An 18,336-nucleotide genomic window follows, 5' to 3' on the forward strand; every position below is an offset into this window, starting at 1 on the left:
TCATTGTTTATTTTTGTACAAGTCGTGCCTTGCGATATAACGCAGCGCCTGCTCATTGTATATCGATATTGTGTTCGATTATTTGTATTTGTTATTGCATTGTTTAAAAATTTATATTTTTAAACGCAATGCAAATTTTGTGACTACAAAAAATCTGTCACACACTTAACAATATAAAAATGAATCTCATACAAATAATGGTGATGTGAAACTAATGGAAATGCTTGACAAATGCTACATCGATAGTGTCAGTTTGCCAGCTCTATTGTAAACAGAAATAAATACAAAAAAAAAGGGAAAACAAGAAATAATGGTGGAACAAGTTTGCCGCGCTTGTCGTGAGAGTGCCATCGCCATGGTGTACATTTTCGACGAACGCTACCAGCAGCAAAAGGATGAACCCAGTCTCGCCGAGATGCTCAGTGAATTGGCCGCCTGCGAGGTGAAACGCAACGATCCATTGCCGCAGCAAATGTGTCTCGCCTGCGTTTTGGCTGCACAAAATGCATTTCGCTTCAAGCGCAAGTGCGAACAGAGCCACCAACACTTTTGGCACCAGCTCAGTGGAAGCAGTCAAACGGTTAAGCTCGAGGACAGTTGGCAGGACAAAATGTCGCAACTACAACTGAATATTGCCGAAAACTATACGGCAGCCAATGATGAGCTGGTCTCGCATATTAAGGCTGAAGCTGCACGAGATTCACACATTTGCCCCACATGTGGCAAGGTATTCGAGACAAGGCGCCAACTGATGTTGCATCAGAGTTTTCATGATCGCAAGCAGAGCAGCAACAGTACGGGAGCAGCAGGGGGAGCAGTGTTTCAGTGTCCCCACTGTGAGAAGAGTTTCAATGGTAATTGGTGGCTGCAGCGCCATCTACGCACACACACAGGCGAACGTCCCTACAAGTGTTCCCATTGCGAAAAAGCGTTCAAGGACAGTTGGAGCCTGCGTCGCCATCTGCGCACACATCTCAGCGAGTGCAGTTACAAGTGCTTGTATTGTCCCAAGACATTCAACAATGCCAACAGTCAAAGGATTCACATTTGCACACACACTGGCGATTATCCCTACAAGTGCAATCAGTGCCAATCGTCCTATGCTCAGCCGGGCAGTCTAAAACGTCATATGCGCATTCACACCGATGAGGGATCCTTCAAGTGTCCTCACTGTCCACAAGTGTTTGCCGTCAACTATAATTTAAAGCGTCACATGAGCACCCACATCACATAGGGAACAGTTTGTCTAGTGGGAACAGTTAGCCAAGGTGATCAAAATTCAAAAATTGCTAAAGTTGTGTGAGAACAGCTGGGCAGCCAAAATGGGTAAGATAGATACATTTATTGTTCATTGTATAGAATAAATTATGTTAATTTATTTATATAATTGCAGGGAGAAGAGCAACTGTCTCGGCTGAGAATAAAATTCCAATTGAAACTGGCATAAAATACCTTTAAAAGGCAATTAGTTTAAGCTCTCATTTTATAAATGATCAACTAACAATAATAATTGTAATAATCTACTATATTCATGTATATATATAGTATTTATCAATCCACTGGACACCCTGTATTTTACTCTTTTAAGTCTCGCAACAACAGCTGAGCTCTGGCGCTCTCTCAACTTGCAGCACTCTCTCGCTGTCTCTCTCTCTCTCTGTCTCTGCGCTTTTGACTTTTTGTAAGCCGCTTAAGCAGCTGGCCGCTTGTGCTGCTTTCGCATTGAGTCTGGTTTTGCTTTGTGCTTTTGCCACTGTGCTTTTGTGTCTTTGCGTTTTGCCTTTGCTACTTGGCTGGCTGCTTGGCCGTCTGCCTAGCCGTGTGACCGTTCACAGTCTCAGTTTGGTACGTAGCGCGTTCGCCACGCGCGCGCGTTCTTATTTTACCCGTTTGCCGCCGTCTTCATGTACTTGCAACACACATTAAAACACACACACATGTACTTTATGTGTGCAGATGCATTTGAAGAGTTCATTTCGCGCGTACTTAGCGGCTAATTAACAAATTTAATATCAGTGAGAACGCAGCACAATCAATTGTAAGAAAAGTGTTAACCATTACAAAGTAACGGTAACGGATTCTATTCCAAAGTGGAGGCGTGTCGATATATTTATGTGTGCAGTGAAAGATTTTCGATCATCGAATAGCATAGGCAATACGCAAAGGAGTCCATTTAACTTTTGTAAGAAATGTGTTTTCGATAACAACAACGGTATATCTAAAAGTGGTGATAAAGCTTAAAAAGTATGGCATTACACTGAAATAGACAAATTTCAGCTTGCAAAAAAAAAGTGTTTCGATTACAGGAACGTTATTAATTATCGATAAATTAATTTGTCAACGTTTTGCATGGAATTCTATAATTTGTTTGCTGCAGTAATTGAATGAGACATAAATTGAATTCTTCATTGAAATTGTTAAGCAGCCCAATCAACATTTAATTTATTTTTCAAACTCACTCTAACCAAAATTGCCAACTTCCTGCGTGCTGTCTGTCTGTCCATCTATCTGTCTGTCGATTGGGGCGCCGAGTCATTAGCTCCTCGTCATGCCCACTCAGAGTACCGTTATGCGCCGGCTAGCCGTCTCTCTGCATAGACAAGTAGTTTTATTTTGCTGTTTTTTTTTTTTTTTTTGGTTCGCCAACATTAGCCACATACACACACACAACCATACACAGAAGACAAGAGATCTTGGATGCTGAGGAGGCCCCTTCACTTTTTGTCTGCGCTCAGAGCAGCAGCAGCAAAAAAAAAAAAAAAAAAAAGTTGGCGCAGCAAGTGCATTTCGCATTCCGCTGGCCGAAAGTCGCTGTGTGTTTTGCATCTTTGCGTCGCTTAACTGTAGTTGGCCCCATCTCTCTTACTCACTTCCCTCTCTCTCTCGCTCTTCACTGCGCCGCGCATTTCTTTCTTTTGTCGTCAAGTTCAATGTGCGTTGACAATTTTCCATTTTTCGAAATGGGCTGGCTGCGTTTTTCCACTTTGATTTGTTTTGTGCGCTGCGTACTTTCACATACACTCACACACTGGCAGAGAGAGCGAGCAATTTTCCAATTGTATTTGGGCAGCTGTGCGTGTATTTTAATTTATTTTAAATCGATCGCATCGGATAAAAAATCGCGAGTTCCAATAATGTGACATTGTCATTCAACCCGGAACTCTGACTCTGATCTCGCTCTCTCAGATCTGAAAAACTAATGCTAAAAGGGTGCTGTGCTTAAAAGATACAAATGTATCTCGCAGATGCGCACAGCGAACAAAAACAATCATATGGCAAATCATGATCAGAGCCAGCAGTGATCATCTAGCAGAGTGTGTGCTTCTTTTTTTTGTGAAAGCGCAAGTTGTTTCTTGTCTAGTGTAATTTTTACACTTTTACTGCACACATGGATATGGATACAAGCGCAACAGATACATAGATACAAATATCAAGATACATGCATAAGTGAGCATCATTTCACAATTACATTTACCAACGTGTTTAAGCCGCTTAATTGAAAGTCTTGACTTATGACTTCAGCTTGAGCGCTGTGTGTAAAAAATGTGTAAAAAAAAGTGGGAAACTGTGAATTTTCCAGCTATGAAAATATCAAAATCATTGAAGAAGTGAAATCAATTGACAATCGAATGAAAAGCAACTTCTAATCTGTACCAAAATTAATTATTGTTCTATTAAAGCGTGAAACAAGCGAAAGAAAAAAAACAAAAATTGAATTAATCACACAACAATAACAAAAAAGAGAAAAAAGTTTCAATAATCAAAAGCATCAATTTTATGGTGATCATTTTGTTTTCATTGTGAATGTGAAAGTGGTGAAAAATCACGATCAGAAGCGAGAAGCGAGGAGAAGCAGCTCAAAAGCAACATCATCAGCAGCAGTAGCCAACGAAATAGAAGGAAAACAACAAAATAAAAGGTAAATACAAAAAGAAAAAAAATATGTATGTACAAAATAATTTATAAGTAAACGCAAATTCAAGTTAAAGATCGAAGATGAGATCTTTTCTGACCTGTTGTGTCTATTAACGGCATCGCTGAGCTATCTGAGATGTGAGCTCATCTTTGTCGGTGGCCAGAATCCGAATCCGAATCAGAACCAGAAATAAACTTGTTCCGCTGCCAACAAATACTGTTCGCATAATGAATGAGTCACAGTCGCATATCGAGCGTTTTTGGCATTGTTGTCATTAACTGTTCCTAGCGTCTCGAACGTTATTAACGTTTTTATTTATCGCTTTTCATGTTTTGCATAAATTTTGTATGCACTTTTTGGTCATTTTCACTGTCGTCGTTTGTTTTTGGTTTCCCGTGGAAGACACGTTTTGCTGACTCTAATCAAATATTTGCTACAATCTGTGAATTGTTATACTCAACCGGTTGGTATGTGGGTTGCGGGCATTCCCTGTAATTACGGGCTGATGGGTATATTGAAAATAAGCTTTTGGTTTGCTGAACACTTATTTTACTTTGTAGTAATTACTTTTATTTTTAATTGAAATGTTATTTATTATTGTGTCTTTTATATTTTGGTAAAGTTGTTGAACTTTTTGTTGTTTTCGAAAGAGGTAAACATTGTAGCCTCCTAGCTCTTACCGTTTGGCTTATAGATTGATAGTTCGCTCAGTCTGTAAGTTAGGTAGAACAGAGAGTTAGATTAGAATAAAGTTTGCATTTAACTATGGATACTAATTGCAGCCTCCTAGCTCTTACCGGTTGGCTTCAACTCCAATAGTTTAATTAGCAAGTCCGAACCAACATTTTTATATATTTTTAACAAAGTTAATTTCGCAAAGTGTTGTAAAATCTTTGGTAAAAATGTCGGCCTCTTAGCTCTTACTGTTTGTACCGTGAGGTGATACTTTAGTCAATCAGACAGAACAAACAGTTTTATTTAACTAGAATTAAGATTTCATTATATGTCGTACAGCGTATTTGGCAGTCGATCAGCTGTGCATTCCTTTTTGATTTACTTTCCACGCGGCTGCACATCTTTGACGCAACTTGTCAGCGCTCAATGTCAAGGTTGCTGTTTGTATTTTTGATATTTGTTTATATACTCAAAGCCCGGCTCGAGCTCAACCTACCTGCCTGGCTAACTGAGCGACAGCTTCGGCCTAAACTTGGCTAATTGCGGCTCAACGCTTCTCGCTTGAAACGCCCCAGTCTTCACTTTGGCATTTTGTAATTGCTTCATTTACTGTGTGTGTTTTTTTTTTTGCGGGCAATTAATTGGAGCTCGCGCTATAATTGTGAATTTAAGCAGATCAAGATAATTGGGATGGCCTCTCAAACAGGTTGAGTAAATTCCAAAGAAATGTGTTTCAAGTGTTGAGAATAAGAGTGAGAATAAGAATTCAACTATTTTTATTTTCGTTTCAAACTTTTGATCATCACTCGAGGGCTATAATTAGTTATCGATAATTGTGTCATCGCTAAATGAGAAGAGGAAAAACATCGATCACTGAGGCGCGTTTATTTCAACGTATTATTAACGATACCATTATCAAAATGGTTTATTAATTATTAACTCCATTAGAGCACAAAAATCAACGCTTGTTTATCTGCTTCTTTTTTTATATTTGGGCCTCAAGGCCCAACGCACATGGAAACCGTTTGGAAGGTTCGTAAGGTTCTTCTTCTGAAGGTGTAGAGCAAGAGAAGCCGTTAGAAGATTTCACCTAGAGCGCCCAAAAGCGAGCCAAACTCGTCGTTCTGGTATAACTATCATAAATTTGACTTTTTAATGACAATGAAACATTTCTTTATGCGTTTTTTATGTGTGAAAATGAAGCAGAAAGCACAAAAGAAGCAGAAGGGCAAGGCCCCTGAAGATTGAGATACTCTCTCTTGCTTGCAATTGCGTGTTCGATGAGAGAGTTAAAGTACCCTGAAGGTTAGAGTAAGTGAGTGTGTGGCGCAAAGAAGACATTACATACAGTTAAGCAGCATGTGTAAATAGCAGTGAAGAACGCAAGAAAGTCATAAAATTAATATAATACGTAATTGTAAGCGAACACAGAAGGCAGGTAAAAGATATCGCATATAGTAGTAAGTATCTATCCATCTAGCATATCTGGCATTGCAGTCAGGTTAGTACGAGTTGTGCTCGGATCATGACTTGGAGAAAATGCGGATGACACCGTGTACAAGTTAATAGCCAAAACGGGGTGTGTGTGTGTGTGTGTTAAAAGAAACCAAACTACTGAACAACAAGTGTACTACGAGTCGCCAGACCATCATCATCATCATCATCAACATCAGCAGCGGAACCGAAAGGTACACAATAGAAAAGCTGGACAGTAGCCGCAGAAGTAGTAAATAAGTTTGTGGAGGTCACTGAACTTGCCACCAGAGTTTCAGATTGATGATGTTTGGTTAGCACTAAATGTGTCACATCTCTTTCGTCTTGGCCTCAACACATTCTATACTAAGTCGCCGTGAGTAATTGCCTTAGCAGATTGTATAACTAATTAAGCTTTGTTTATTTGTTTAGACGCATTTTTCACACATGAAATAATAGCTTATGTATGTAATACATCTCCAGATCATTATCACAATGCACGCGCACACAAATGGAAGATCGCTGTTTGTTTTAAAATAAAGCATAAGAAAAGCGATTATTTAATTGATATTTTAAGGGCTTTCAAAAATAAATCAATTTAATTAATATTTTGTTGAATAGACTCTCAAATATAACTGAGTCTTTGCTAAAATTAATTTACGTTTTGGTAACATTAATTTATGATGACTTAATGACTTAAATAGAATGTTAGTCAATAAAATTTAGTTATGTTTTGGGCGTGCTTTTAAAAATAATTTATAGTAACTCTTATTCATTATATCTTTCATATATCTTACTGAGTCTTGCGCTTAATTTAAATTACTTTTTATGAGCAAATAATCAAGAAATGAATTTGTAGTGCAGTGTATGAAAAAGTAGATAAATTTGATTTATAATATTAGTCAATTTTATTTTTGTTTATATTTGTTATCTTATTTATCACTAAAGCAAATTTTTTGTGAATCCTTAAATATATTTTGTAAGTGTTAAATAATGGAATTAATATTCTATTGCTGCACGTAAAAAAGTTGATGAATTTGTTATTAATTATATGTTAAATATATTTAGGTTTGCTTTGTGCTGTGTTTATAAAATTAAAATGTTTGTTTTTTTTTGTAATCTTAAACAGATATAAGCTTAATTTTTTTTCTACTACTTACTTACTTACTCTCAAAATTGAATTTGAAATCAATTTTGTAAGTGTAATAGAATCAAATGTTATAATGCAGTGCAAGGAAAAGTTGATGAGTTTATTATTTTTCAAGTTCACGTGTTCATTAAATGATTTTTAATTGATCCCTTATTTATGGTCATTTAAATTCTTATTGCATTTAATTATATCATAAGTGGATTAAATTGGAAGTAAATTAAAATAATTTCGCGAATTGAGAAATTTCTCAATTGCATTTAATGTTTTTTAATATACAACTTCATTAATTTGTTTATTGGAAATATAATTAAAATGTTCTCTGTAAAAAAATACATTTACTTAAGTTTATTATGTGAATTTCATATACCAAACAACAAACCACAAATTAAATATTATTTCAAACAACTTTAGCTGCAGTTTGCTCCAGATTCGCAGTTCAAAAAAGGCAAATCATGGCGCTTTTGCAAGTGTTTGCTATTTGCAAATAGATTCACACTTTTGAGCAGCATTTTGAAATGAATATTGGTAATCAGTATTCCGAGTGTGGCTCAGACGCTGTATGCAAAAATATTTTAGCGAGCTCCCATTGATTTGGCTGCCTGAGGCAAACTCGTTGCAATCGGCCAAACCAAAAAAAAAAAGAGAAAAAAAAAAATGCAAAATCGGTGTTAATAACGCAAAACAGTTGCGTTTTTAACATACTCGCTCTCGTCGTACTTCATGGCTAAGAAACCCGCAGCAGCAGCAGCGGCAGCAGTAGGCTGTGCAATCAGTTTAAACGCCAACTGCAACTTCAGACGGCAGCCGGCAACAACAACAGTAACAACAAACACCCATACACACTCACACTTTAAAGGCGACCGCCCGTTGGTCGGTTGTCTAACTATTTTAACCCAGTTTTGTGCTATGGCCACATTCTTGTAGGAGCACAAACCATAAACAAGTTTCAGTCAAGCACAAAAAAGCAAAAACTCAAATGAGAAGTGGAAAAAAAGACAGCAAAACAGGCAAAAGCAAAATGTGTGCAAATTGAAATTGCAGCTAATGAAAAGGCCAATTGCAAAGTGCCCAAAAAAACCAAAAACAAAAAGGAAAGACATTTGCAAATCGATGCAGATCAAGTCGCATTTCAAGTATCCATCAGATACTCAGATACTCAGATACCGCTGCCCTTTCAACAGGTCAATAGGGATTACGTTTACGGTTAGCCTAAATAGCTGCGGAAACGCAAAACGCAGCATTGCCCGATAATGAGAGCGGCGACCGATTAGTTGCCCCCAACCCATCTCTACTCCAGTTATACTCGGATATATGTGGCATGAATGAACACTTTGAGTGGGTCAGCAAATAGCACACACAATGAGCTACAACAATAATGGGAATCGGTATGGGAAATGCGAATGGGAGCAACAATGAGCAGCAGTTCGAAGCTGAAGCTAAAGCTAAAGCTTACCAACAGTTATGGCAATCATCGGCAAACTCTATAGAGTCTCTCTGTCTCTCTCTCTCTCTCTCTATTGTTGCCCGGTTGCAACTAATTTGGCTTGTCCAATTGCTGGATAATTCTATTTCTGTTTCACTGCCATTGAGGACAATGACGAGCAGAATGCACAACTTATGTTAACTGTGCTCAGATTATGTCCTCCATGGTCAGATAAGATATTAAAGTGCACAACATAGAATAATTCAGCTGAGAAGTGTTCGGTTGATTCAGGTGTCCAATTGAGAAGACAGTTTGTGTGTCCACCAAATAATATGTAATGTAAAAAGAATAAATTATATTTAAGTATAGATTGAAATTCTAGAAAATGAGTATTATTGTATAGAACTGAGGTTTCTTTTGTCGTATTATTACTCATTTAACAAAAGTATATTGCAAAAGGACAATATTATCTCTAATGACATTGCTACTTTGTTTTGCATTATTTTGTATTTAAAAGAAATAAATTACAAATTTAAATATTATCAATTAAATTAAAAAAAATAAGTTCTAAAAAACTAAATTGAACATTCGAGAAAGAAAAAATATATTAGAAAAGGAATTTAAAGAATCTATTAATGTAATAAAATTATAAATAATACACATTTTAAAAGAAAACATTTAAAACATGCAAATTATAATTTTAAATATTATCTACATTTGTATTGTTTATTAAAAGAAGTAAAAGTGTACATGAATATTACATTTTTGGAAAGCAAATATTTAAAACATAATATTAAATATTATTTATTAAAAACAAACACAAATTAAATAATACAAAATTGTAATGAATTGTGAAAAAGTAAAACAAAATAAAAAAGTTAAATTAAACTGTATGACAAGAATGAATTTCCTTCAAATGAATATATATAAAATCATGCATTCAAATGAAATAAATATGTAAAGATTGTCTTAAATTGAAAAATGTATATATTTATAATAGTTACATATATTTAAATTAACTCCAATTTGTTGTTAATGCACTGGCTGCAAAGGCCTTAAACTTTAAATGTAAAATTACATTACTAGAATGCTTTTAAATTGATTTGTAAATTGTAGAATATATAAAATACTATTTAAGTAATTCTGCCAGCTGCATTGATAAAGCTTACTTTATAAAATACTGCCACTTCCTTTATTTTTGACAACATTTCATAAAGTGCTTCGTGGTTGCTTTGACCAGCTCGCTGTTGGTTGCACTTGCGTAAAATCTGTGCAGAAGCCTTAGAAGTGGCCCAACCGAAACTTGACTTGTGTATGGTCAGTAACCGGTAGCTCAGAGCTCGTATTTGTTATTGTTTATGTACTCATATACGAGTATGTTATACTCGCCGTAGTCGTAATCGTATACTGAGGGCTACTTGGCTACTTACTTGGTTACTTGGTATGCCCGACTGCGAGAGGCGACGCTCAATTTCAATTGGTTTGGTGGCTTATTAATTACCTCACCGCACAATTGCGTGTGGCGCATATAAAGCGCCCACCAGCAACTCAAACAAGCAGCAGACAAAAGACAAGCGGACAAATGAACGAAGCACAAACAAACCGGGCCAAATAGAACCCACAAAAGGCGTTGAACGTTGCACGTTGCTCGTTGCGTTGCCTGCTCGAGTAACACGAGCTGCCGTTGCCCCGTAAATGGAGCGTCGTTGTTGATGTCAATGCGCTTCGTAGTCCAGTCCAAAGCCAAAAGCGTTTAAACAGTTACAGCTCTGGCTAAATACCCAGTGTTTAAAAATAAATAGAGAAAAGCATATGATAATGGAGAGAGCGTTTGATATACAAACATAGTGAGAATTTAAAAGAAGTAAAGTTTTTCAATATATTAGTGAGATCTTAAAAATAATATCTGGTAAATTACAATCAATGTAAGCTGTTAAATATTTAGTTTGGGATGCTGAAATTTCAATCAATTTCTATTACAAATAAATGAAATATAAAACTTTATGCAGTTTACAATTTTCTGACAGTCTGACTTTTTTAACGATTTATCACTATTAATATTGAAATACTAAGCTACTAAATCTTTAGTTTATAATAAACAAATTGCAATCTAAAATTAGTGCAAATAAATAAAATATAAACATGAAGTTTGTACTTTTCAATGTCGCATTTATATATTGAAATATTCTTTACATCTAATTGCAAATAATATCGTAATACTAAGAGTTAATGTATATAATAAACTTTTTAGTTTGCACTTCAATTACAATCTAAAATTTTTCCTACTGAATTTTATATTTTTGGCAGTCTTTCATATTTAAATACTTCCTAAAATTTATTTTGTTATTTCAATAATGTTTTTCAGCACTCGTTCTATTAATTTGCTACTACATTTTTTACAAAGTATCAGCAAATGTCTGATAACTAAAACAGAATCTAAACGATAAATAAATATCTATTTAATGATACCAAATATTCATTCTAGGATTATTTTGAGTAATTAAAAAATATAAATTATTCAATTTTATATATGTAATCCCAAATATATCCCCATATCACCATAATCAATTTATAACCTCTAGAGCTTCCTCCAGCCTTCATTAGTTTTTTATTTATAAACTATCTACTAGGTATCTAACCAGTCAATCACTATCTAGGGCAAACTCCTACCTGTTTTACAGTTGCTTTCTGTGTGCAGTCCGGCTATAAACAAATGAAGAGCTGGCAGAAAAAATGAGAGTGATTTTCAGTTACTTTATGTTTTGTTGTTTTCATTATTATGACTTATTTCTCTCATTTGGCAAACTAGTTTCAGTTTTATAGCGTTTCCCATTTTTCTATTTTTGTAGTTTTGTATTTTTTCAATTTGCGTTTTCTACGTTTTCTACGTTTTGCATATTTATCTTCAAGTGTCATTCGCAGTTGTTACTCAGCTCGTTGGCTTGCTTACTTTCAAATGTCAAATGGAGTTGAAGGTGGCCCGGTCTGCATAGAGAGCTACATATATAGACAAAGATATTTTTATATGATTTATATTGAGTCATGTTATCGTTGATTTTTTTTGTATCTTTTTGCTTTTAAAATGAATGACTTGAGCAACGAACTTGACTCTGGTATTTTATGTGTAGTTAGAGAGACTGGACTTTGACGGTGCGGCGATGTCTTAAGCGATTTGAAGGTGTGAGAACTGTGTTGATGTCAAAGAAAACCAGTTGACTCGCCATTGCAAAAGCCAGATCTATAATCTTAGCTATAAAACAGAAAAAAAAACGAAAAACGAATGGAAATTGCGGAGACACGCATTATAAAAAAGTGTGTGTTTAAATGAAGAGCATTTAACAAATCGGCACTCGCGCATTTAATTAAATTCAATGCACGTTGTGCAGAAAACTCATTAAGAAATGGCAAACAACTCCATAAACAATTTTCGTGTCATAAGCAAAATCGTGCCATACTCAAAATAACTGCTGAAAATGCCAGTTGAAGTGAAACTTAATGAAGCCTGAGAAAGTTGCAAGTGCTTGCTTGACTTGCCGCTTGCCGCAGTTTCTTGTTGTTGTTGTTGTTGTTGTGTGTAGTTGTAGTTTTTTCCGCCTGATGAGCACTGAGCCCAACGCTGCTCGAGTGACAATCAAAAAACAAAAAATCATAAATTGCAAACAGCGATAAAAATGCGATAATTGCTAACAAATTTGTGCGACAACAAAGCCGAAGCATGCAAGTGGCATGCAACATTTACTCTTCCGATGATGTGTCCAACTCGACACAATCGCATCTTCCACTTGTTCTTAAGCTGCATCTTCGTTCACTGCAGTTGACCCAGTTTTGGTTGCAAGTGGAACACACACACTCACATATACACATAACGTGCATACATACACACATGCAGCAAGGTGGACGGCCATAAATAGCCAGGCGCGGATTTCTAGACACCAGACTCTGTTTGCCCCTTGTTGGTAAAAAGGCGAAATCTTCACTCAATGAAGACTCAAGTTACAGGTTTGTTGCTTAAGTCTTTCTCAATGGCGCTCAAGTTCGTTGCCTAAGTCTTTCGTTCTGAAAGAGAAACGACTCCAGAGTGGAGCCACGACTCTCTCGACAACAACAAAAAATAAAAAACACGTTTACGTTTGTAGTTCTTGTAATTCGTCTTCCACTTTAACTTCTTCTTTTTGTTTTCTTTTCTTTGCGTTTGCTTTTGCCTTTGCTTTTGCTTTTGCTTTTGACTTTGTGTGTTTGCTTTGCTGGGATGCTGCAGAACTTTCTTTCATTGATTCTAGCGGAACGCATATAAATAATAAATTAAGACTTTCTTTATTTCTTTCGTTGGTTCGTTCGTTCGTTCTTTCTCGCAAAACAACATGACCCCATCGGCTGACTATCTTGCCATTCATCGGCCCAGTCTGCGGTTGTGTGTCATCATCTATTGAATTTATTATTTATTTAGAAGCCGCAACGCTCTCTCGCCCCGTTCCTAACCCAAATACACAAATCTCTTTCACCTGGCCACACCAACCCAAAAAATAAAACCCTCGATGATACTCGCACTCTGTGCACCTTGTGTCATTTGTGGGTTTGGCTGTAGAACTCGGTGTTGCCACAACAAGCCAAGAGATTATCGTCAGCTTCTAACTCAAAAATCCAAGCGTAATTTACGCTGTATTTCCCAAGAGTGATTTCTGGTCTGGGGAGGTCTTTATTTTCTTTTGTTCGATTATGCGCCTTTTTATCTGTGTCTTCATTAGTTTGACCCAATTTCAAGGCCTGCACTGATGTTGATGCTGCTACTGCGTTCTTTTTACTTTCTATTTTCTCTTAACGATCTTCAGAATTTTGATAGTCTGGCCAAGCCGGCTTGTTAGCATTTCGATTTTTTTGTTGCTGTTGTTGTTGTTGTTGGTTGGGAGTCTTAAGTCAATTTACTTTCAGTTGTCTGACACAGCTGAGAAAACTTTGTTTCGTTTTTTATTGTTTCCGATTTGAAGTTAGATTTTATTTTTTGGTCTTTTTCTTGATGTTATGTGTGTTAAGGCGTTGCCTCAGTCGCTTCCGTTTCGCGTGGAGAGCTGTAGTTGTGCTTTTAATGAAAGAGTTTGAACTGTGGGATTATTATGTTACATATCTCTATATGAGAGTGTGTGTATAAAGAGAAAGGTACAAATCATAAGTAGACTAATGAGTTATTGATTTATCAAGCAAACATTGTACGCAGCATGTTGAAAACAATGACGAGTCTACTTTATTTTTGTAAGGCAGACAAACATTAATTAATTTGAAATCAGATAGAAGCAAAGGAATGAATTTCAATCAAAAGATATTGCAATATTTTGAAATTTAGTTCAAATTGAATTAGCCACAGAACTAAATAATAAATGATCCCCTTATTGGGTGTTAAGGGATAAATTATTATTATTATTATTATTATTATTATTATTATTATTATTATTATTATTATTATTATTATTATATATTATTATTATTATTATTATTATTATTATTATTATTATTATTATTATTATTATTATTATTCATAAAGAAATAACATAGTTTTATACAATAAAAAAAGAAAAGATTTTGAAAAACAAAACTAATTTTTGCGTTTTTGTTTATGTAACTCTATAATTTAACAAAATGAATGCATTTAGCATTCAAATATGTAAAATATTTTAACTTTATATACATAAATTGAAGAATATAAATATCGTTTAAAAGTGACTTATTTTATATATTTACTGTATTACCTAAATAGAAACTACAAAACTATGCGAGAAGTAATTTACTTAGATCCATTTATGGTATTTATTAAAAGCAACTATACTTAATAACAATAAGTACTTGCAGCTAATGATTGAAAGCGCGTGTTAATCAAAATGATAGCCAAAGGTTATTGCGCTTGATTTTTAATTAAACGACGCACGAGCAAATGCCAATTATAATGCTTATATGAACTTCTTAGAATTTCATAACAAGAGATATCGTAACGAGACGTCGAGTCGAGTCAATTACCTCGGCGATTCCTTCTATGTGCCAACTAACATATTTCTCTCCGATTGCCATTACGAAATAATCCGATGTGGTTAATTCCAATTACACTTTATGATGATGATGCTGTTGGAAGCTAACATACACAATTTTTTATAGAGCACTACAACACAAACTCTTCTTTTATTTTTAAATTCAGTGTATTATTTGTCTTTATTTAAATTAGATATATTATAGAAAAAAACTTCGTGTTCTTTAGTCGCCTTTTTCCTTTGACGCTTAATAACTAAATCGATCTTACAATAAAGTTTTACATAGTTTTGGTTAACTTAAAAAAAGAAATACTTCTGTTATATTACAGACGCTGAGCATTGATAAAGTATTTTTGAAATTTTAAATTAATTTTGGTGACAACAATGTTGCTGCTCTTAATGTTCATTTCACGTGTGTAACCTTTCTTGGACTTTCGTTTCGTAATAATTTTGGCTGTTTTTGAGGTCGTAATTTGTTTAGTTTTACGAAATGAAGTTAACTAAGTGGGTCAAACGCCTTTTAGTCAAATTGGCAATAAAGTTATAAATCTTGCGCGAGAGAAGCATATTTTTTTATGAGTGCTTCGACAAATCGCTTTTTATAGAATAGAAAGCAGCGAAAACAATTAACATAAATTTTTGATATATAAATCGAACTGAAAACTGAAACCACTTTGAGCTGTCAACGCTGAGCTGTGTTCAACTGAGCTGAGGTATCTTCTTGCCGAAAGGCGGCTTTTTGGTGTTTTGTCGTTAGCATAATTTTGTAAAAAGATTAATTGATAAATGAGTTCAGGCTCTTGGTTTTATGCATTTGCCATTTGGGTCAAGTGATGGCTTTAGGGCCGTTGGGAACAGTTGTGCAAAAAGAATGCTGTGTTTGTTTTTGGCTAGCAAATTATGCTAAAATATTGACTGATAAAAGTGATTGTCAGTTTAACAGCATCATTAGGTTGTTAATGAATTGAAACAATAACCCAAAACGTGCCAGGCTGAGCCCTATAAGAACCGTTAAGAGGAGAACGTTCACAAACAGTTGAGTTTTGCCTCGCGGTTCGTGCGGTTCTCGAGATGAAATCCATACCCAGCGCATTGCTCTGCCTGGGCTTCTTAACCACGTTTGCTGTCGCTTATGGCTCGGCTCCTTTTGCGGGTTATTTCTATCCAAAGCCAGCTAGAATCCCACAGCTGCCAGAGAATCTCATTGAGAACTCAACTCCAGTGCCATCGCCATCACCTTCGCCACCGCCTGGCGTGCAATCGGATTACATTGATGATCTGATCGAGGGACACAAGCAACAAATCTTGTCAAATGTGCTGGGAGGTTCCACCTCCTCCTCCTCTTCAGCCTCATCTCCCTCGCTGACTAATGAGCCTGCTCTAAGCAGCGATGCGAAGGCGTTTCGCGTCAATCGTTGCGCCAGCTGCAGTGAGTACTATTTCTCTAAAATCCCTCTCCTCTAGACTCCATCTCTTTGGCATCCTTTGCAGCCTGTGGCGTACCCAATGCCAATCGCATTGTGGGCGGCACTCAGGTGCGATCGAACAAATATCCATGGATTGCACAAATGATACGCGGCTCGTTTCTCTTCTGCGGCGGCACTTTGATCAACGATCGCTACGTCCTAACCGCCGCACACTGTGTCCACGAGATGGACATGTCCGGTGTCTCGGTGCGTCTGCTGCAGCTTGATCGCAACTCTCAGCAGCAGGGCATCACACGTGCCGTGGCCTTTGCCCATCCCCATGCCGGCTACGATCCCGTCCGACTGGTCAATGACATTGCTTTACTCCGTCTGGATGCGCCAGTGCCGTTGGTGCAGTCGATGCGTCCGGTTTGCCTGCCCAGCGGTCCATTCCAGTCGTTTGACTTCCAAAAGGCCATCGTCGCCGGCTGGGGATTGAGCTTTGAGGGCGGCAGCACTTCGAGTGTGCTGCAGGAGACTGTGGTGCCCATCATCACGAATGCTCAGTGTCGTGCCACGTCGTACAAGTCGATGATTGTGGACACCATGCTCTGTGCTGGCTATGTGCAAACTGGTGGACAGGATGCCTGTCAGGTGGGTGACTGCAATTAGTGCCGAGTTTATTTATGATGGCAAATACATTTTGTGTGTGCTCCATGCAGGGCGATAGCGGTGGTCCACTCATTGTGCCGGATCGCATCTTCCGCCTCGCTGGCGTTGTCTCCTTTGGCTACGGTTGTGCCAAGCCCAATGCACCCGGTGTTTACACCAGAGTCAGCAGATACTTGGACTGGATTGCGGCGAACACAAGAGATGCCTGCTACTGCATTCAGTAAACAATCAGTTTGGAGATGGGACTTTTTGCTCAGGGAACAGTGGAATACTTTTTGAAAAAGGCAGCTGAAATTTAGTAGAATAATTTGTAAAATCATGGATGCTTTTTTCCTGCTTCTCTTTTGTATTTCATTGATAGATTTGCTCTTTAAAAGTGTTTAATTTATCAGTAAGAGTTTTCCTATGGTATCAAAATATCTTATTGAATTTATTTGATCTTTCTTCTGTATCTAAATAACTTAGTTAATTTATATAATTTATTATTTAAATACTTTGACTTCATTACATTTATCTTTCTGTTCTGATAATAAACGTATCGATTTTATTTGCACTAAAAGCATTAATATTTTATTAATATAATATATAAATATTTTTTGAAATGACTTTTTGGATTTACACTAAACAAAAAATGTATTTTTGGATAGAGATGGCATTGAGAGTTGTCGCTTTATAAGTAATGAGCTTTTTGCTGCAGTATCAAACTTTATTAACCATAGAGAAAAAACACAATATTTTACTGTTTTTCTCATTCTCTAGCTAACTCTAGCAATTTTTGCCTTTTTGTTATTGTATTTAAATTTTGTGATTTGACAAAGAAAATTTGATGTTTTATTCTCGTTTATTACCTTTTATTACCATTGTGTCTTCCTTTATGATTTCTATACATCGAACAAAATGCAACAAAACGATTATATAGAGACATTTAAGAACAGTTTGTTTTAATGGAAAGAATTAATATGAGACAGTTTGTCATGTTAATGATCATATATAAAAATCACATATAATTGTCTTCTTTTTTAAGCTCTATTAGTTTACATCATACTGTTTGTTTATTCCTAAAAATATAAATTTATTTTATTTCCCTTCTGATTTAAAAAGATAGTATCATAATTATTTAATATTTTATTTGGATGAATAGAAATCCCACACTTTCTTTGATTAAAATTTGAAAATGTATGATTAACAGCTTAAAGACATTTGCATATTAATTGCAAATTTCAATTACAACTCGTAGCCATGCAAACTAACACTTAACACATTTCCATATGTAAATATTTATTAGTTGTTTTTATACCCGCTACCCATAGGGTAGAAGGGTATTATAACTTTGTGCCGGCAGGAAATGTATGTAACAGGTAGAAGGAGGCATCTCCGGCATCTGACGCTGATCAAGAATATATATACTTTATAGGGATATATATTCTTGATCAGCGTCAACAGCCGAGACGATCTAGCCATGTCCGTCTGTCCGTCTGTGTGTCTGTCCGTCTGTCCGTCCGTCCGTATGAACACCTAGATCTCAGAGACTATAAGAGATAGAGCTACAATTTTTTTTCGACAGCATTTGTTATGTTTGCACGCAGATCAAGTTTGTTTCAAATTTT

General features: G+C 36.1%; 3 protein-coding genes across 4 annotated transcripts in view; all 3 read left to right on the forward strand.

Moving 5' to 3' along the window:
- Positions 1 to 63: 63 nt before the first annotated feature.
- Positions 64 to 1,556, forward strand: LOC117570589 (zinc finger protein 891-like). Its single transcript, XM_034252332.2, has 2 exons — positions 64 to 1,326; positions 1,394 to 1,556. The coding sequence occupies exon 1, from the start codon at positions 311 to 313 to the stop codon at positions 1,232 to 1,234; it is 924 nt and encodes a 307-aa protein (XP_034108223.1). The 5' UTR covers positions 64 to 310; the 3' UTR covers positions 1,235 to 1,326; positions 1,394 to 1,556.
- Positions 1,557 to 1,846: 290 nt separating this feature from the next.
- Positions 1,847 to 18,336, forward strand: part of LOC117572729 (serine-rich adhesin for platelets) — a 156,854-nt gene continuing 140,364 nt past the window's right edge. Inside the window, exons 1-2 of one of the 2 annotated variants that reach the window (XM_052005647.1) lie at positions 1,847 to 2,038; positions 3,681 to 3,919. The gene's annotated coding sequence lies outside the window, so the exon portion shown is untranslated. The remainder of the gene's footprint in view (positions 2,039 to 3,680; positions 3,920 to 18,336) is intronic. The other variant, XM_034255800.2, reaches the window with a different exon arrangement.
- LOC117566467 (trypsin-1) lies at positions 15,723 to 16,953 on the forward strand. Its single transcript, XM_034245998.1, has 3 exons — positions 15,723 to 16,080; positions 16,143 to 16,711; positions 16,780 to 16,953. Exons 1-3 carry the CDS (start codon positions 15,723 to 15,725, stop codon positions 16,951 to 16,953), a joined length of 1,101 nt encoding a protein of 366 aa, XP_034101889.1.

The sequence above is a fragment of the Drosophila albomicans genome, chromosome 3 (assembly GCF_009650485.2).
Source record: "Drosophila albomicans strain 15112-1751.03 chromosome 3, ASM965048v2, whole genome shotgun sequence".
Lineage (NCBI taxonomy): Eukaryota > Metazoa > Arthropoda > Insecta > Diptera > Drosophilidae > Drosophila > Drosophila albomicans.